The sequence below is a fragment of the Falco naumanni genome, chromosome 10 (genome assembly GCF_017639655.2).
Source record: "Falco naumanni isolate bFalNau1 chromosome 10, bFalNau1.pat, whole genome shotgun sequence".
Lineage (NCBI taxonomy): Eukaryota > Metazoa > Chordata > Aves > Falconiformes > Falconidae > Falco > Falco naumanni.
In genome coordinates, this window is record NC_054063.1 from 22,220,928 (window position 1) to 22,241,078 (window position 20,151).

Here is a 20,151-nt window from a genome sequence, read left to right on the forward strand (position 1 = left end):
CGGGCCTGCCGGTCTGCGGTCGATTGTTCAGCCTCAGTGACTTTTTGAGAGGGAAATGGAAAGAGCGGACAGTGCAAGTTAATTAATTGGCGCATAATGAAGTCAAGATGAGCATCCCCAAGGAGCTGGAGCTCAGATTGGGAAAGCAGCGGGTGATGGTGTTCCCCGGCATGGGGCTGCTTCATCCTGAGCCCCAGCCTCCTGCCATCTGCGACCAGGACACCAGCTCTGGCCCAGGGGCAGGGGCGAAAAAAAAAAAATCCCCTGAATACCTTTCAGCAGCAACTTGAACGGAATGTGGGGGTTACAAAGGGGAAAGGAGCCATGGAAGGGATGAAATAAACCATCGATGGCCGCTTTGGTCCCTTTGGTCCCAGCGGGAAGGCTCGCTACAGCGCACACGCAGACTTCAATGCCTTTCTGACAGCCAGGAAGAGCCAGGGGCAGGGACAGGGGCAAGGGCAGGGACAAGGGGCAGGGGCTGGACAAGGGGCAGGGGCTGGACAAGGACAGGCCCTAGGGAAGGGGCAGGGAAGGAGGGTCGGGCAGACCCTAACCCACAGGCTGGAGCGGGGCGGGTGTCCGGCCCCGCTCAGGGCTGCCAGCGGACAAAGACCCCTCGGCGAGGCCCGTCCCTCCCGCTGCGGGAAGACACATTGGACTTCCCGGGGGGAGAACCCCCGTTAGCCCCCGGCCCCCCCCGCGGCCAGAGTCCCCGGGCCCTGCGCAGGCGACGGGGCCCTCTAGTGAGGGGCGGCCCGGCCCCGCCCCGCCCCGCCGCTCCGCTGCCCGCCGCGGCCGCGCTCCGGTGCCCGGGCCCTGCTGGGCCGCTCCCCACCGGCCGGGCCGGCCGCGCCTGCTCGGTGCGCAGCGGCCATGGCGGGGCTGGAGCTGCTGTACGCCTGGGCGCGGGCCGCAGTCTCCCGCCCGCAGGACGCGCTCATCTGCGGCGTGCACTGGGAGCTGGTCCGGCACGGCTACCGCTGCCTCGGCGCGGGCGACCAGGTACGGGCCGGGCCGGGCCGGGCCGGGCTCCTGCGCCGCGGAGGCCGCGGCCGAGCCCCGGCCTTTCCTAGCGCCGCTCGCCGGCGCCGCTGGGCCGAGCGCGGCGCCCGCTGCCGGGCGGGGGAGGGGCCAGCCGGGCCGGTGCGGGGTCCGAGGGGCCCCAGTGCTGCTGGCGGGGGCTGCGGGGGTTCCCGGGGCAGGGGGCGAAGCGGGAGGTGGGGGGTGCCGGTACCAGGAGGGGCGCCAGTCAGGTGCTGGGGGGAGCTCGGTGCTGTGGGAGAGCCCCATGCCAAAACGGGGGTGCCCAGTGCAGTGCTGGGGAGGAAATGGGGTGCCGGGGTGTCCCAGCGCTGGGGGGCCAGTCTGGTGCTGGACCCAGGGCTGAGGCAGGGGTCTGGTGGGGTGGGAGGGTGGCACAGTGCTGGGGGAGGTCCAGGACACTGCCTTGGCAGAGAAACCCCCCAGTACCGGGGGAGAGAACAGTGTGGGGCAGTGCCCCCCGGCAGCACCGCTGTGGGGCCGGGACAGACAGGATGATGGCCTCCCCGCTGCCCCAGGCAGCCCTGTCCCGTGCTGGGAAGCCAGGAGGTGCCAGGCAGGGAAGAGCGTCATCCCCCAGTCTGGGTCTTTGTTGCCTGGTCCTGCTCAGCAGTGGGTGGCTGTGTCCCTCCTGTGCTGGCACAGGGACAGGGTGGGAAGCTGGCAAGCAGGCAGGGCCAGCCTTTAGGAAATAAAGCCCTGCTTCTGCAGTCAAAACCTGGAAGGCACTGAGAGATTCCCTCCTGGAGACCTAGATCCACTCCCAGAGACCTAGATCCCCTCCTGGATCTCTCTGTGCAGCCAAGACAGGTCCCTGCAGCCGGCTGCCGTGTGCTGAGCTCGTGGGCAGGGTCTCAGCAGTACATCTGTTCTATTGTAGCCAGGTCCTGATGAAAGGAAGTCAGAGCTGCTGCCTGCTGGCTGGGAAGCCAACAAGGAGGTATACACACTGCGCTACAAGTCCGTGGATGATGCCCGTGAGCTGCTGCTGAAGGCCATCATGGTGGAAGACAGCATGATCCTCAACATCATGGTGAGTGCCCACACTGGTTCTGGTGGGTTTGGGGTCCTTTGGGAGCAGTGGCTGCGAAGAACAGCAGGGCCCACTTCTTAAATTTTTGCTGTTACTTGTTCTACGTTGCAGCGGTGTTTGTCCCTCAGGATGGGGCAGACCCAGGGAGTGTTAGGGACTGCCTGTGCAGCAGAAGATGTGGCCCAGCCTGAAACTGGTCAAACACTGGCTGCATCAGGGAAGTGATGCAGTTTGCCTTGCCACACTCTGGCCCAGGAGTTGTCCCATTTCTGTCCCTTTCCCAGCTAAGGAATTTTCCGCAGATCTCCTGCTGTCCCAAACAAACACCTGCCCAGGGTGGTTTTGCTCAGTCTTTCACCCTTTGCAGCCCAGACTGGAGGAGGGAGCGGGGAGAGCCTCGCTGTATGCTGGAGTTTGCTCCTGGAGATTCGGGCACAGCACAGGGACATAGCAGGAAGCAAGTGAGCCCGTTCCTTGTGTCCCAAGCCCCCAGCTCTGCTTATACCTGCTCCTTCCCCCATTCCCAGCTCTGCCAGGCTGCTGATTCCATGCTCTACTTATTTTTTGCTAGGATTGCAGTTCTCGGAAGGTGGCAGATGTGACCTTGGCAGTGGCGGACTATGTCAATCCAGAGCACCTGGACGATTTCCACAGGTAATCTCAGTTGTCTGGTATATTCTGTCTGACCAGTGTGGGGAGGGGGGCAGAGACCAGGTTAGGAGGAACCTGGAGGACTTTCCTCCATAGTACAAACCCAAGGGCAGACCAGCCAGCCCTGAAATGCAGCCAGAGCTCCCTCCCCTGCTGCCTCCTGCACTGCTGGCAGGCAAGGGAGATTTAGGGGATAGTGGGACCATGGGTCAGAGCCCAGGGGAGAGCCACCCCACCTGGGAACAGGCCAGGCCACCTTGGCACTATTTATTTGAATAGCACTGCCTCACTGCCTGCCTGTCTGTGCTGGGTGGACACTGTTCAGTGGTGCTACAGCTTCAACTGTGTCCCACACGCCCTGTGGCCTTGCTGAAGACCAGTGCCATGTGCTGTGGTTTCCTCCAGTGCAAACTGGTCAATATGTGGCCACAGCACAAAAGGGAGTCCCCTGGGCTGGGTGGCCCTTCGCCATCTTAAATGGGGTGAGGGCTTTGGTGCCACTGTGTGCTGTTACCCTTTTCTGTCCCCTCTCTGCTGCCGACTGGGGATGCATTTTGTGCCAGAGATGCTTTGAGCTTGTCTGTCCCCTCACCACCCCTCTCGCAGCCTGTCCAGCACCTCATGCCCAGGTGCTGTGGTCTCCCCAGCCCACCACCTTGCCTCTCCTCCCTGCAGGGTGTACAAGAACACTGAGGAGCTGAGAACAAGGATTGCTTCAGGCATCATCGCTCCCCTTGGGGCCCCCACAGAAAAGGCCAAAAAGGAACCTGAGGCTAAGAAGAAGGATCCTGAGTTGCACCAGGATGACGACCCCCTCAGAGTCCCTCACCACCACCCAGCAGGGACAAGAGCACCGTCCTGGTGAGTAAAGAGTGGGTGGCTGCTGACGGTCCATTAGACAAGACATGGTCCTGGCACAGCTCTGCAGGTTACACCTCTGGTCTCCCATCTGGCACGCATGGGACGGGGAGTGATGAGGATCCAAACCCTCCCCAGCCAGTTTCAGCCTCATTGGCTGAATGCTTGGGTTTGATTTAGGTTGCTCGCTGAGGGGTGGCCTGTTCTGGAGCTGTGTGTTGGTTTTACCCTCCTTTGGCATTGCTGGGGGTGTAGCTGGAGACCTACAGACCCAGGAGGCTCTGAGGGCAGCATGCAGGGCTGGGGGGAAGGTGTGAGGTGGAAGGAGGGGAGGCCTTGCTCTGTGCTGGCTGGGGGACTGGGCAGAGCAGGGACGGCAGTGGGAAGGACGATGCCATTGTGGGGCCAAGCAGGCTTCAGGAGGGACAGCAGAGTGCTGGGTGTCAGTTCATGCTGTGGGCTCTAGAAGAGCCGTGGGGTCAGTGCTCATGGCAGAGGGGAGAGGGTGTGTGGTGGGTGCAGAGCTCTGCCTTGACTTGGCGTGGAGCCAGGGCTGCCTCTAAGCTTCCTGCCTGATGTGGGAGGTAGAGCTGCCCTCCCAGGAAGGTGCACCCAGCTGGGGCTTGGGGCAAGGCGCAGAAGGTGTGGGGGGGAACAGAGACCTCTTCTTGCTCTCCTTACCCCACTTTCCCTTTGAAACCCTTTGCTGGCAAAGGTGGGGAGAAGGGAAACATGGCACCTGCTTCACCATCCCTCCCTGGCCCTTCTGTGCCCAGCCATCCCTTGTATGTGGCAGGCAGGGTCCCCCCCACACCCCAGGCTGTAATCCCCTTTGGTTGGATGTCAGAGACGCTGCAGTGGCTGTGCCATCTCTTGAGGACCGGCTGTGGCTTCTGCCTTGCGTGTCACCTCTTGTTTCTTTAACCCCACTGCTGTCTGCTGGCGCTCAGGGTGCGAGATGCTCCTTGGGGAGGCCTGGGCAGACAGGCTGGAGCTGGGCAAGGCTCTGAAACCATGTTATTGGCACATATTGTTGGCAAGGAGATGTGACAGCTGGCTGCAGGCTCACCGCCCCACTGTCCTTGCACTCCTGGAAGCAGGACTGTCATTGTGTCTCTGGCTGTGACGTGCTGGAGAGCCTGGCCTAGCCCGGCAGCGCTCAGGGAGCCCCTGGCATGGAAACTCCCAGTGTCCACAGACAGCTCGGCCCAGAGCTGTCGGAACAGCAGGGCCCCCTTCATCTCAGCAGGCTTCCCGCAAGCCTGCCGTGCGCACCGGTGTCCACACCCAGCTGCACCCTGGAGCAGGGAATTCTGTGTCCTAGGCACGGGATAGCTCCCAACACCCGCCTGCTCACACAGGGTCCTGCAGGTCCCAGGGCCCTTTGGGTGCTGCAGTGCTTGCCGTGGGAGAGCACCCATGAGCACAGCAGCGGCAGTCATGGTGGCTGCGCTGCCCTGCCTGGTGCTCACTGCTGCTCACTCCACACAGCCGGTCTCCCCTTCACTGAACGTCTCGCTGTGTTCTGTGTTTCAGGCCTTCCCCCTTGAGCCCCTTTGCTGTTGGTGGGGAAGACCTGGACCCTTTTGGGTGAGTATGGCTGGGAGAGGTCATGCTTTTTGTGCCCAGGGAGCATCCCCTGCTCTGCCCTTGGGGTGGGAGGGCATGGCTGGAGGCCTCTGGAGTAGCTGGAATCCTCCTGGCTCAGGCGTCCGGTGAAGTGTCTCTGAGTGCGGATGGGAATGGGACAGTTGCTCAGTGCAAATTACAAGGGACCAATTGACAGTTGCTAAACCTCAATATGGTTCTAATATCGTAATAAGATCCCGTCTCTTGCATAGATGATAGGTTGCAATCTGTGTCTGTTTAATAATCAGCTTGTATTCATTTAACATGCAGTAATTCCTTCAGTAAATCAAAGCTGAATACATCGTTAAGTGAATGTAAGCCTCTAATTTAAAATGTTACCAGCTGCTGTGTCTAGAGCCCAGCAGCCTGAAGAAGGGGAGGCTTAAACCCGAGTCCACAGATTCTCGAGTCCTGGTTTTGAGCCTCCCGGCTGTCTGAGGCACTCCAGAGGAAGCTGGGCAGAAGCAGGCTGGCTGGGGGACTGATCTTCACAGATACATCTCTCACTCTTCGGTTTGGTCAGGCAAGGAGAACCTGTCATCTTCCATTCCAGTTAAAAGCACATAGTCAGACAAAAACCAGCTCTTAAGAGTTGTTGCAGAGCATCCTGCAGCCCAGGGGTGTCCTCTTTAGAACCACTTTCCTGTGGGGATGGCATTTTTTCCCCTCTTGCAAGACTTGGTTCTCCATGGGTTTGGCTAGAAAAGGACCAGCTAAAAACCTCCTGCCCGGCTGGAAGGAGAGGCCTGGAGCCTGTGTGGCTGGAAGGAAACCTGATAGCACAAGGAGAGGGGGTTCAGCTGGGGGGGGTGTCCCCATGTTTCTCTCACTGCCTCCAGCCCTTCATCAGAAGTTTCTCTGTAAATGACAAATAAAGGTTGTAAATGGAAGCAGATTTGTGCACTGACACCTGCCAGCGCTGAGGCTGGAGACCCAGACTCCCAGGCATATGCTCATGGGGCCCGGCTGTCTTGGGGCACTTTGGGCAGCCGGCCTGGCGTAATGGAACTCATTAGCGCGGTTGTTAATGACTTGTATGACGGGAGCGGTGTCCAGAGGCTCCAGCCGAGTTTGCACAAAGCCGACCATGAGGAATGGCACTCACAGCATGGGGCAGCTCCGAGGAGCCACCGTGGTCAGCAAATGACTTCCAGGCAGCTCTTTGGAAAGGCTGGCAGGAGCCCTGGCCCGGTCCACGAGTTCTTGCGACACTGCGCAGGGCAGGACATTCTGCTTACCCGGGAGAGCGGGGACAGGAGTATGAGCCGGCAGCAAGGGCCAGCGGGTCTGATGCCACAGGGGACGGTCAGCAGCCCCCTGGGACTTACCAGCCATTGCTGATGCCCTAAATGGCTCCTTGTAGGAACTGGGGGAAGAGGGAAGCTGCCTCTCTGCTGCTCCGAGTCTCTGTTTTGGCGTTGGCTCAGAGGAAGGCAGGTGGGTGAGAGCTGTTGTGCCCCTGTGCCTGTCTCCAGCTAGGCTTTGGGGGATGCTGGCACTGCGGTGCCCAAGACCTGGGTATTTGCTGGTGCCGTGGCTTGGGCATATACTCTGCAGCCATAAGACTCCCACCTTAGCATGATGATGAGCCATGATTCGCATGCTGCCCCAGACCTTGTGTTGCGACGTAATGCGGGCAGGTTTGCAGGGCTGTGTAAGCCTGGGCAGGAGCAGGATGTGGTGCATTTGGGTTCCTTCCTGCTGCAGACAGCAGCCTCCACAGGACAAGGATGAGATGTGCCTCAGCACTCTTACACGTGCACATGTACACACATGAAGGGCTCTCTGTCTTTCTGCCATGGGCTTGCCTCACTGGCTTGTCCTGGCCCGTCTTGCAGTGGGTTAGGGGTGCTTTCCTCCCACAGGCCATGTGTCTGCTTAGCCCCGTGTTCAGATGTTCAGAATTCCTGCAGCAGAGGTTTGGCACAGGGACGTGCTTTGCTTCTCTCTCACTGGTGCCAGTCTCATCTCCTTCTCTGCCTTTCTCTCCCCAGAGGTCGGACTGGGGGAATGATCGTGGATCCTCTCCGGTCTGGCTTCCCACAGCCTGGCATTGACCCATCGTCAGGTATCCCTGGCCGGCTTCCCCCGGGAGCAGTTCCACCGGGTGCCAGATTCGACCCCTTTGGCCCATTAGGGGCTGGTAGATCCGGGTAGGTACTTGGCCATGCCTGGTATCCCCAGCCTGCTCTCTGGGCTGCCCCTGGAGCTCCTGGCTCATTCCTGTTGCTGTGGGACTGAGCTCTCGCTCCGCGTTTGACTCTGCTTTGAATTTTTTTCCAGGCCAGATCCTGACCACCTTCCCCCTCCAGGCTATGACGACATGTTCATGTGAGGAGTTACCGCATGGCTTCTCATGGCTGCGGCCAGAGCAGTCTCCTGGGAAGCAGGGGCACTTTCACCTCTTTGCTCTCCATTCGGTGGACTTGGATCTTTTCAGCAGCATTTTTCTTCTCCCCATTTGGGACCATGTTCATGTCAGACCAGCTATAAAGGTTGCCCTGTGTGCAGAACAGAAGAGGAGGCAGCAGGTCCATTTCTTTCCATGTTCCTCTGAGGGTGCCTGACCGTTTGCACCCAACTGAAGTGGTGCTGCCCTGCGCGAGGTGGCGGCGTGGAGTGCAGCGTGGTGCTCTGAGAACAGCCTGGGTGCTGTGGGGTTTCCTCCTCTGGTTCTCCGGGGTGGCACTGCTTTTGCTGCTGGGGTTACGCAAGTGGTCGGTGCTGAGGAGGGAGCTGGCATCTTGCTGCTCCTGTGCTGGGAAGCTACAGTTGCCTCACTGAAGGTGACAGCTGGAGTGGGCTCCCCATGCAGAGATGGTTTCTGTCTTGCTCTTTATCCAAGCAAGGGGCTGATCAACATGAAGGGCTAGAAAGCCCGACCCATGGAGTCTCTATGGGCTGACCCCCAGCAGCGGCCTCAGATCAGCTTCCGCATGGCTGTGCCCGCTGGCTTTAAAGAGCACCACCAGCAAAGCCTTTAATGTACATGAGAAAAGACATAGATTGAATTCCTAGCCCCACCTTGCCCCATCTCTCCCCTGAAGCCCTGGTGGTTTTCATTCCCAGGGTGCACGCGACGCCCCGCAGGGCTGCCTGTGAGGCTGGAGTCGAAGGGAGGGGTGCTGGGTACCTGCATGACCTGCTGAGCCCAGCACGGAGCTGGGGCCTTGCTGGGGATGTGCACAGAGGGCTTGCTCACCTGTGGGATTTGCTTTGCAGAAGAGGTTTACAGAACATGTTTCCCTGTCATCAGTCCTGTTGCGTGAGGCTGGTGTGGCGCTGGCTGTCCTCTGCCAGACAGCTCGGGGAGAGTGGAGATCCGTGTGGCTCAGGCTCCTGAGCTCTTTCTGGAAATCTCCTCCCTTCCCCAGTTAATTTGGGGACTGCAGCTCATCTCTCCTGTCAGGGGTTCATGCTATGTTTTTATTCTCGTGGTTTGATTTCTTGGAAGGATGTTCATGAGATTGAAATAAAAACATGACAACAGTGTTGTTTTGGTGCCCCCCCTGCTCCCCTGCCCCAACCGCAGCCCCCTTTTCCCCATCATGAGAAGGGAAGCCCCAGAGCTCTGCACAGGCTGCGCCTGTCCTCCCCCAGGCACAGGATTCACACTGGGAACCGGCTTTGTACCTTCCTCTGAGCAGTGGCGGTTTTCTGAGACTATGTGACTGTGTTAAGAAAATTAAGTGGAGAGCAGCCCAGCCTTGGCTCTGGCTGCGCTCCTTGCGGTAATTGGCTCTCCAGGGTATTGAATGCTGTCGGTACACTGCATACAACTGTGCTGGCATAAATAAAAAGGGGGAAGTGATCCCCCTGTCTCTCTCTTGTCCCCAAAGGCTTTTTCCTTTTAAAACCCCTTTGCCTACAAATGTAGCTAATAAAGCTGTGTTACGATGCGTACAACCCTGGGCTGTGTACAGGTGGGAGCAGGGAGGACTGGCTGTAGAAATTCAGCACTGGGGGCAGCTGGAGCATCCCCTGCATCTCCCTAGGGCCTGCACATCAGCCTCATGTTCGCAGGAGCTGGTTTTGAGCCCAGACCTAGTGGGGATGCATATCCCCCCCTGCACATCCCTGGGGGTTTTGATGGGTAGTCCCACCTGCAGACCCACAGATGGGCAGTGGGTGACACCTGTGAGCACAGCAGACAGTGGCTGCGCTTGCAGCGTGGGTGGGATGGGGAGAGAGACCCAGGGCTTGGGGAGACCATCGCTTAGGCTCATCCCCTCCAGCTCCTGGGGCAGCCTGAGCCCATCCACAGCTTTGCCCTAGGAGAAAGGAGCCCCTGGCTTTGCCTCGTGGGGCTGAGAGACACTGGGTGCTTGGGGAGAGGGAGCAGCTCTGGCCTTATCAGAGGGGCCCCTCTGCGGGAGGCGGCTGCTTTCTGCGCCTGAATTAATCATGTTCTGCAACCTTTCAGGAGAGAGAGACGCAGCCGGCTTTGATGGGGCTAATTAAAGCGAGCCAGCGCCGGGGGAGGCTGCGTCGGGTCCTGATAAACAATCTTTTGTCTGCAGCGTTCAACCCCAGCGGGTTCATGGAGCTGTGCAGCTGTGGGACCAGGTGGGAAGGGAAAGGGGTTTCAAGGAGGGCAAGTGCCCGCCATCGAGCCGTGCCCACTGCAGGGCCCGTGCCTGAGCCTTCGGGCTCCCAGAGCTGTGCCATCCACTCTTCAGAGGGGGTAGGTAAAAGGAGGTGAGGATCCTCCTCTCCAGGTCAGAGGATGGTGGGGACAGGAGACTGTCCCTGTGGCTGGCTCCGCTCACACCAAAGGGCCACCGCAGAGCTGCTCGGAGCGTGATAGAGGTGGCTCCCAGGGATCAGGGATCCCAAGCATATTCCTTGCTCCATCCGCAGGGCTGGTGGCCAGGCAGCATCCCCATTCTCCGAGCACAGCTGAGAGGCAGCCTCCCCTGCTGTGGACTTGGACCCACATTGAGCACAGCGGCTGCAAGGGCTAGGGCTCCTTCCAGCAGGATGGGACAATCCAGGGCCCCGGCTGTGTGTCCCAGGCATGGCTGCTGCTAACCTAAGTGACGGCGAGCATTAACATGCAAGGGAGCACAGCAAGCACACTTCGGGTTAATTTGGGGGGGGGGGGCCGTGAAGGTCGGCAGGGGCTGGTGTGTGTGATCTTGGCACAGGCACAGCCCTCCCTCCTCCCGCAGCACCGGCAAGGCGCTTCCACATCACGAAAGATGTTGGATTATTGGTAATGGCTTGAGATCCCCGGAGAGCCTTTCAGGCCATCTGCCAGCCCGCCCAGCCCAGCAGCACCTGTCCCACACGGTCCCAAAGGCAGAGCCCCCAGCACTGCTAATTACCCTGCAGACGATGTTCTGCCCCTGGGATCCTGTGTACCAGGAACTCGTGTGTATCACACAGATGAGAAAACAAAGCAGCCCCCCTTGTACGGGGCTGGGAAAGGCCTTACTAGGCCCTTCCCTTTTGCTTGCTCCTGGCACAAGCAGAGACACCCACAAAGCCCTGGAGCTGGGGGACTGGAGACCCCTGTGCTGAGCAGGGGGACAAGGACACTGCCATCTGCCTGACTTTGCACCAAACTCCATGGCCTGCTGCAGTGGCATTGTTGGGGGGAGCCAGTATCGCACCCGGCCCAGTGCCCGCACTATGCCTGCACTGCCCATCCCCGTGGTGTCAGGGCGACCTGCTCGGGGTGCAGCTGTGCAGGACCAGGCAGCTGCTGTTGCCCACAGCTTTGCAGGAAGGCAGCAGGGCTGGGGCTGGTGCCCACTGTCACCTTCATCAGAGCCCTTCCCCTTGTGCTGGGTGCCACGGGCATCCCCCACGCCTCCCCAGTGCCCATCCCATACCTCCTGTCACCTCCGGAAAAACCGGCTTCTCCCATGGAAACTGGAGAAGATCCAGAAATGGTACATCGGGTGAAACGCTCTCCCATCGGGCTGGTTTTGCTGCACTTCAAGGGGCTGGGTGGGGAACTTCTGGAGTGTCTCAAAGCTGCCTCTGACCCCAGCAGCACCTAATTCCCGTGGGGGGGGAAGGCCCAGGGCCCCCTGTGCTGAGGGGCCAGCCACCCTCATCCCACCCGGGCTGCACAGCACCAGCCTGCCTTTCCCAGCCAGATTTTTCTCACCACCCAGGAATATTTTTGAGTGTTTCCTAAATACATCCCTGCACGTTACCCATCACAGGGTGCCTCAAGCTGGCTGCGCTGCTCTTGCACCCGCTGGGCGTGATGAAGGGGGTGGCCAGGCCAAGCCGGGGAGGAAGCGGGGGGCAGCCAGGGCAGAGCGGCTCCAGGGCTGCAGGCAGCTCTGGGTCCCCCCACTGCAGTCACCCTCCGCTCAGCCCTGGGGGTCTCTGTATGAAATTACTTCCCAGTCCTGGAGCTCTTGATGGATGAGCTTCTTTAATGGCACTCCTTCCTCAACACAGTTTGTTCACCTTAAATATATACATATATATATCAACCAAGGGGCTTTTGCCCCAGCCCTGCCAGTCCTGGAGAGACAGCCCAGCAACACGCTGACAAAGCAACCACAGCCCCTTCCTACAGAGTCCCTTGAGCAGCCTCACGCTCTAATCCACGGGAGTATTTCTTGTGCTCACATAAAGCAGGTGTTCAGCAGATGTCACCTCCAAGCAGGCTCAGCCTTTCATCCTACAGAGACACCTTCCATCTTATTTAAACTGACAAAAATTGATGAGGATGATTTCTCCATCTAATGGGTTTATTTTCTAATCCAGGCTCACAGGGCTGGTGCTGAGAGCTGCGGGAGGGACTCCAGCCTAGCCCAGGGCCTTCGTGCGAACAGCCAGGGCTCCCATGGCAGACCCTGCCTGAGAGCCTTCCTCCCCTTCCTCCCCTTCTTTCTGCAGCGTGCCCCCTGCCTCCCCCAGCCCAGGTTCAGCCCCTCTGTGACAGCCACGATGGCATTTACTCCCCCTGCCCTGCTTGGGCCTTTCATTTGACCTTGCAACTCTGCTCGAGGCCATTTCCCCGGTGGCCATGGCGGGGGGGAGGCAGTGCTGGTTTGGGGGACAGCAGAGCACAGCCACCCATTTCACCCCAAGCGTGGTTTAATCCCAGGGAAGGGTGCCTGGCCACCAGGGCTGCAGGTGTGAGGCCATTTGAGGTTGTTTCCTAGGACCCTACAATAAATACAGAGCGTGGATGAGTGACGCAGTGACAGCAAGAGGGATGTGTGGCCCTTTGCAGCAGGAGGAATCATCTGTGAGGCATTAAAAATGAAAACACAGGGCAGAGGAAGCCACCACCAGCATCCGAGAGGGACACTGGAAGCCCTGAAATAAAACCTGACCCAGGCAATCGCACCACATGTAAAATGGTTTTCCTCTTGTGTTGGGCTTTCTGGAGAGATTTGTCTCCACCTGGAAATGTTTGAAGTAAGTAATTTATGGGGTGGATTGAAAGCCGGTGGCAGTTCATGACAAACACCACCTTTTGTGGGTCTGCATTTTCCTATGGGATAATTATTTCCCTTTCTCAGCATCCTGCTCATACCAATTCTTCTTACCACAGAACACTGTGCTTTAATGATACTTCATGTTTAATTCCCAAGATGCAATTTTACCTTCACGCCGCAGACAATGGCCCTTGCAATCAGCACAAAGGCTCATGCGCGGGCACCCCAGCGGGCAGAGCTGCCTGCCTGACGTGGGAACAGACGAACCACATCGTTTTGAGGCATTGGGAATTATCCTCTCTCCTCTGGACAGAGCACCATGATTTTTGAGGAGGCCATTCCAGGGTTGCTGGTGGGAGCGGGATGCTCAGCACAGTGTGAGTGTGTGTCCCAGCCTTCATCCTGCTCTCCAGAGTGGGGCTGGTGGGGTGCAAGGGCTGGGAGGTGGCGGACGGCTGGACCCTGCCGCAGAGATGGTGGTCGTGCTTGCTGTCTCCTCCTCTTCTGCCCAGAATGGTGCAAGTGCCAACTCCATGCCACAGAGTTTTACAAGAAACTATTGCTAAAAAAGGTCACCGACAGCAGAAAATCAGAAGCTCCATCCCAAAGAGGAGCAGCCGGTCCCAAGCTCTGGCTGCTGGGAAGGAGCCGTGGCAGCAGCAGCGAGCTTGGCCTCATGTCCAGCCCAGCCTGCGACCAGCCGTGGCACAGAAATTCCATGGGTGTCTCGAAGGTGCCGTTGCCCCGGTGCTGGTGGGAAGGACCCCATCCAGGAAGGTGCTGGGGAGGCGAGCGAGGCATCCAAAGGCCACACTGCCCCAGCACCGGTGGTGGGGAACAGCCCCAGTGGGGCATCCCAAAGCTGCATCGTGCCAGTGCTGCCGGACGGGAGCCCCATCCAAGAAGGGTCCGGGAAGGCGAAGAAGGTGGCCGAAGGCTGCCGGGCAGGCGTGGGCGAAGCCTCACCGGACGGCTTTGGCGCTGGGGTGCGGCGAGGGGAGCCCTGCTTCTGCCAGCGGTGTGGGGTCCCCAGGGCGTGCGGGGCTAGGAGCCCGGCCCCTCGGGGGGCTGGGGCGGGGGACTGAGCTGGCTCTCCAGCAGCGCCCGCGTCCCCTCAACCGACACCCTCCGCATCCGCAGGCGCACCGAACCGTAGGTGCCACCGGTGCGGCGGGCGGCCCGGGCGCGTCGGCGGGCGGCGGCGGCGGCCAGCAGCAGCGCGGCCAGCAGTAGCCCGCCCAGGGCCAGCAATGCCAGCCCGGCCACGGTGCAGCGGTCGAGGCGAGCGCGAAGCCGCGCCGCCCGCGCCTCCAGCCGCTCCATCTGCCGCGCCGGCACCGCCGGGTCGGGACGCGCCGCCCGCGGCACGGCCCCCGCCAGCACCACCAGCGCCGCGCCGCTCAGCGCGCAGCCCAGCGCCAGCGCCAGCCCCAGCCCCGGGCCCGCCGGGCCGCCCCCGCCCGCCGCCGCCGCCGCCGCCGCCGCCGCCGCCGCCTCGCCCGGGCTCCGCAGCTCCGCCGCCCGCGGGGACGCCATGGGGCCGCCGCCGGCCTGCGCGGCCAGAGGTGAGCGGCGGAGACGGACCGGGATGCTCCCCCGCCCCGGACCGGGATGCTCCCCCTCCCCGGACCAGGATGCTCCCCCTCCCCGAACCGGAATGCTCCCCCTCCCCAAACCGGGATGCTCCCCCTCCCCGAGCCGGAATGCTCCCCCTCCCCGAACCGGGCTGTCCCCCTCCCCGGAGCCGGGTCCCCGAACCGGGCTGCTCCCCCTCCCCGAACCAGGATCCTCCCCGGAGCCGGGTTCCCGAACCAGGCTGTCACCCTCCCCGGAGCCGAACCCCCAGCCCGTGCTGCCAATCCCCCTCGCCAGGTCCCCGAACCGGATTGCTCCTCCGCCCAGGATCTCGCTTACCCGAACCGGGCTGCCCCAGGGGCTGGTTCCCCGCACCAGGCTGGCCCCCCCGCGCGGAGCCGGGCCCCCGAACCGGGCTGCTCCCGCTCCCTGGACCCGGCACCTGCCTCCCCGAACCAGATTGTCGTCCCCCCCCGGGTCTCCCCCTCCCCAAATCGGGCTGCCCCCACCCCCCGGGACCCGTGTCCCTGTGACCCTGCCGGGCTGCCCCTCCCGGACCCGCCCCCCCCGCCCGTGCCTCGCAGCGCACCCAGACCCCCGGCCCCCGCACCCAGCCTCTCCCCGCACCGAGCTGGGGCCGCGGTCCCCACGCCGCGCTCCGCTCCCGCTTCTCCGGTCTCACCTCGCTCTGCCCACCCCGCCGGTGCCCGCACCGACCCGCCCCCCCTCAACCTGCCACCGGGGCTGCCTACCCCCGCCGCGTCCCCGGTTCCCCGGGCCGGTGCCGGTGCAGCCGCGGCGGGCTGGGCGGGCTGGGCGGGCTGTGGGTGCCCCGAGCTGCCGGCCCCGCGGGCGCACACACACACACACACACATACACACACGCGCGCACACACACACACACGTACAGCGGGCTGCCCCGGGGGGGGGCACACACATCACATGCCTGGTTGCACACCAGCACCTTCTGTGAACACCCCACCTGCAGGGGGGGGGGCCCTCCGTGCACCCCCCGACAGCCGTGGGCACCCCGTGGGGGGATGCATGGGGAGGGGCACAGGTGGAGAGGGCAGACCACCACGGTGGGTTTTGCACAGGGAAGACTGTGGGTCATGCCTGGAGGATGTGCCCATGGGGTGCTGGCTGGGCTCCCCATAACTGGCTGTCCCCGCTGGGGACCTGGGGTGGAGATGGGAACACTGGGACGGCATCCTGAGCCCTGCAGCCCTGAATGCAGCAGGGAGAGCTCCAGCCCAGTCGGCTGCCCACCGAGAACACCTGCAAGGGCCAAGCCTGCCCCCAGAACCTGGGGAAACCTTCAGGGCTTGACCTGGGATTGGGCCAGGCACAGATGCTCCAGCCTGGGACAGAAGAGCCCACGGTGATGCTCACTGCCCAGAGCCATCCCCCCAGCCAGGCTGGGCCCCGCTGCCGTGGTCCCATCTCAGTCCTGTGGCACAGAGCCCTCTTTCACCCCCACCTCTCACCGTGCCATTTATTCCATTTTTCAGAGTACTGGTGTCAGTGCCTGCGCTCCACTTTGCACTGACCTGAAACTGGATCCCGGCCTGAGCCCTGGCAGTGACCTGCTGGCAGCAGCGTGCTTTTAGCTTGTTTGTTAATGAGACGTGTGCTATTTCCACATTTGGAGCGGTGCCTGGAGATGGAGTTGTGGACGTAAATCCTGAGCGATAGCGGGTGGGCTGCTGAAAGCTGCCGGGAAGATATGTCCATCACATTGCCATTCCTTTCAGCACACTCACATGCCTCCAGCATCTTCACAAGCTCACCTGCGATCACGCTACATGATGCATCAATGCTGCTGCCAGTGCTGGGCGAGCTTGCAGTGCTGGGGCTGCAGGGATGTGTGGCCACTGCCCTGACCCCCCCATGCCCTACACCCTTTCGTGTGTCATCCCTGCCCCCTCGCAACGAGCCCTTCTGCAGCTGTGCTGGGCTCACTCAACCCATGGCGCTGGGGCATTTTCCTGCATGGGGGCAGCAGATGGGAATCTCCTACCACCCATTTCATGACACAGGCAAGGACTTTCTCTGAAGTCTCTGTCAAATACAGCTAAAAGTGATCAAAAGGTTTCAGGGAGTTTAGGGGGGACGCAGGCACAAATAAAGAAGTGTGTTTGTATTTCTGAGGGAGCCAGGCTGAGGGCTGGACAGGCTCAGCACCCATCCAGGTGCTAGCGCTGGCACAGTCCCAGCAGGGCCAGCTTGGCTTGTGCCACTGCTGTTCAATGATGGGTGACAACGTTATCCTGCCTTGAACATCCCCCTCATTTAATGCTAAAGTTTCTGTTAAATATTAACCTCGATAGCCATTTTCTTGTGGTTTTTTTTTAATTTTCCTCCAAGGTGCCCTGACAAGGTTTATTATTTTAATTATTGGTTTAGCTTGGCAAAATGGGTTTGCAGGTTCCCTGCTGTGATGCACTTACATCGCGGCTGACGCTGCCTGGCATCCTCATGGGTCACGTGGCACTACCTGAAAAGGGACCAACCCACGGTACCTCCAGTCCCCGAGCTGCGGCAGGGCCAGGGGCTGCAAGATGGGCTGGGGTCTCCCATCACCTTGTGCCATACCAAGGGCAAGGGTACCCATGATTTTATTATTTTTTAAGTTTGCAGTGGAGGTTGTGCATGCTGCGACCCACCTGCTTGCTGCTCCCGTCTCCCCTCATGGCGCTGTGTCGAAATGCAGAGGCTTCCCAGCACAGCGTCCCTGGGGACACATCCAGAAGTGGGCCGAGAAAGAAGCAGAATTAAAAATAAATGTAAGTGCATCCTGACACGTTAACCACATTTAGAGAGGCTTTAGTACCAACCCACTCGGCAGGAAGGCAGAATATGCTTGGAGACAAGTAGGTCACGGGACACAGATTGTCCCGAATCAGCAGAAAGAGATGGATCTGGAGCAGGCGGGTACATCCCTGTGGGCAGGCAGGAGCAGGGCTGGGTGGAGAGCATGCCAGCGCTGGGGAATGCTGCCTCTGGCATCACCAAATTCCCTAGGAAAAACAGAAACGCCACTGGCCTGCTCCTGCGCAGAGCCATGGTCAACCCCTCTGTTTCACAGCACCCGAGCCCTGAGCTGACAAGGGACCCAGCAGTGCCCAGGGTGCCACGGCTGAGACCCCCGTGAGGCTGGGGATTTGGGGGGCAGAGGCAGAACCACTTGTGCTGTGGCTCTCTCCTGCCTTCGGACAGGGACAGGGACAAGCCCGCTAGCATGGAGGCAGCTGCTGTGGTGGTCAGGTCCATGCCACATCTGCCATGGGGTCAGGGCACCCGGAGGGGCTCCTCCTGCACCCCAATCCTGCAGAGATGCTTGAGGGGACACTTGCAATGGATGAGGTAGAGGGATGCATCCTGCATGCATTGCTGCTTTCAGTGTGCTGCCCCTGGGTCCCACCGCCTTTGCTGGATGGGAGCTGGCAAGATGGCCTCGGGCCTTTGAAGGGCTGCGGGGCGTGGGGTGGGCAGCCCAAGCCTTCCCCGGCTGATCCCGAGGAGGCAGAGCATGGGACTGGGAGCTGGCAAGGGCTGCTCTGCCCCCAGGGCACTGGCACTAAGGGAAGGGAGGAGAGATGGAGACAGCCAAGATTTATGCTGCCAGCGCAGGAGCAAAGAGAGGAGGGAGACAGCCAAGGTCAGAGGCAGCGCTGCCAAAATTCACAATGAATCTGCAGGAGCACTGGAGAGGAGAGCCTGAGGGCTTGGAAAGAAATGGAAAGAGGAGGGAGGGAGGGAGGGAGCCTGGGAGATGGAGCAGGGCGAGGGAGCAGGATGGCGCTGCCAGGAGTGGGAACATGCCACTGCTCAGCCAAAATAATTAAATGGGGATGAGAGGGACAGCGAACCTGAGCCCCAAGCCAGCAGAGAAGGACGGTGGGAGCAGGAACGGGAGGGAGCCAGCAGGGCTGTGGACATGGCTCTGTCCCTCCGGCCCCCTCCAGCATACCCCAGCACTGCACAGTTTTGGGGTGTGCACGGCTGCTGTGGCTGCCCGGTGCCCAACGGCAGTGCCGACCCTCATCCAGCCCAGCAGCGGAGGTGAAGTTTCATTCCTGCCTCCTTAGTATTCACAGCATCCCATGGCAGAGTGAATGCCGGCAGCCAGCGCTGTTCAAGGTGACTTGGAGGTCAGGGGAAAATCAGCCGGGCAATCAATTTGCAACCCAGCTGCTGGCACTGGCGGGGAGATCCAGCAGTGTGCAAGGACCAGAGGTGCCTGGCACATCGTGGCCTCCCCTCCTGGTACTGCTGGTCCCTGCACGCCATAGACATGGCACCCCAGTCCCCATGCACACAAGGATGCACTCGCAGTGCTGGGTGCCCTCAGGAGCTGTTGCCACCAATGAGGCAGGCAGGGCTGGCTCTGCACCCCGGGGCTGGAAATCAGCTACAGCACTGGGAAGGGCTGGAGCCGGCACAGCCAGGCACCAGGGTAGGTCATTCTCCTCACCGCAGGGCACGGTGCGTCCAGGAAGTCTTGGTGCCCTTGCAGGGGTGGTGGACGGCTGCTTTGAAGCTCACGGGGCTCTCCTCCAGGTCCCCAGTGAGGATGCATCACTCCAAGGGTGTTTTATAGCAGAACCCCCTCTCCTTCCCCAAACAGCAATGTCTGAGCCTCAGCCCAGGGTAGCTATCTCTGCCCAAAGGCAGCCGGAGGAACAGAGCCCTGCCTTCCACTAAGACCAGCTGCAGAGCCACACTGGGAAGAGGCTCAAAACTTTCCTAGTGATAATTGAAATCTAGTTATCTTCAGCTAACACCAGGCTGCCGGGGAGATGGGGAAAACCAGAGGTGCCTTGTGATATGGCAACAGCTGATGCTGTGGCTCAGGAGACTTGCTGTGTTCTGCCTGAATATAAAGCAAAGCACAGAAAGCATGAAGCAGAGGGTTGGTGAACTAATTTTTTTTCTGGCTGGTGACACATAAGGGTGCACACAGGCTGCCTTTTCCTCTCAGTTCTGGCTGTGGCTGATGCAGATGGGTGGCTGCACACCTTTACCCTTATCCCCTCTGCATAGAGTTCAGATCTGAAGCTCTTTTTTTTTTTCCTTCTGCAGATTTGCTTCACCAAGACATTATCAAATGTGCCTGGAGCCACACAGGACCTGCTCACCTGCAGAGAAAGAGATGGGATGGTGCCTCTCAAGTGGGCTTTTAAAATGTCAAGGGTGAAATAGGTTGGGAGGAGGAGGAGGAGGGTGCTGGGGAGGTGCTCTCCATTCATAGAATCATCTAGGTTGGAAAAGACCTTTGAGAACATCAGGTCCAACTGTTAACCCAGCACTGCCAAGCCCACCACTAAACCGTGTCCCTAAGCATCCTATATTTCAAACACCTCCAGGGATGGTGACTTCACCACCTCCTTGGGCACCGTGTTCCAAGGCTTGGCCACCCTTACGGTGAAGGAATTTTTCCTAATATCCAACCTAAACCTCCCCTGGCACAACTTGATGCCATTTACTCTTGTCCTCTTGCTTGTTATCTGGGAGACCAACCCCCTGCTGCCCACCCCTTCCTGTCAGGCAGCTGGGGTGAGCCATCATGTCCCCCCTCAGCCTCCTTTTCTCCAGGCCAAACACCCCCAGTTCCCCCAGCCGCTCCCCATCAGCCTTGTGCCCCAGCCCCGTTCCCATCTCTGGACACACTCCAGCCCCTCTGCGACCCTCTTGTAGTGAGGGGCCCAACCCCGCGCACAGGATTCACGGTGCAGCCCCACCAGCGCCGAGCACAGGGTGATGATTGCTGCCCTGGTCCTGCTGGCCACACTGCTTCAGATACAGGCCAGGGTGCTGTGGGCCGCCTTGGCCAGGCACAGGAACCTAAAATGAGCAGCATCGCGCTCCTGGAGGTGCGTGCACGCTCCCTGTGAGCGCCAGGGAGGAGCGGGGATTCACTGACACCGGCCTGGAGGCCTGTGGGGC

General features: G+C 60.4%; 1 protein-coding gene and 1 long non-coding RNA gene across 2 annotated transcripts; both read left to right on the forward strand.

The window, feature by feature from the left end:
- The first annotated feature begins 778 nt into the window (after positions 1 to 778).
- On the forward strand, positions 779 to 8,704 carry PSMF1 (proteasome inhibitor subunit 1). The gene is made up of 7 exons (XM_040609084.1): positions 779 to 1,005; positions 1,925 to 2,077; positions 2,649 to 2,731; positions 3,404 to 3,589; positions 5,123 to 5,176; positions 7,210 to 7,368; positions 7,499 to 8,704. Exons 1-7 carry the CDS (start codon positions 877 to 879, stop codon positions 7,548 to 7,550), a joined length of 816 nt encoding a protein of 271 aa, XP_040465018.1. The 5' UTR covers positions 779 to 876; the 3' UTR covers positions 7,551 to 8,704.
- Positions 8,705 to 14,116: 5,412 nt separating this feature from the next.
- On the forward strand, positions 14,117 to 19,803 carry LOC121095054. Its single transcript, XR_005830002.1, has 3 exons — positions 14,117 to 14,192; positions 15,714 to 16,988; positions 19,288 to 19,803. It is a non-coding gene; the product is annotated as an uncharacterized LOC121095054 (long non-coding RNA).
- Positions 19,804 to 20,151: the final 348 nt, after the last annotated feature.

Coding starts and splice junctions, on each gene's coding strand:
- PSMF1 (XM_040609084.1), top strand. CDS start 877: ATGGCGGGGCTGGAGCTGCTGTACGCCTGGGCGCGGGCCGCAGTCTCC. Junction 2,732..3,403: donor CACCTGGACGATTTCCACAG/GTAATCTCAGTT, acceptor TCCTCCCTGCAG/GGTGTACAAGAACACTGAGG. Junction 3,590..5,122: donor GGGACAAGAGCACCGTCCTG/GTGAGTAAAGAG, acceptor TCTGTGTTTCAG/GCCTTCCCCCTTGAGCCCCT.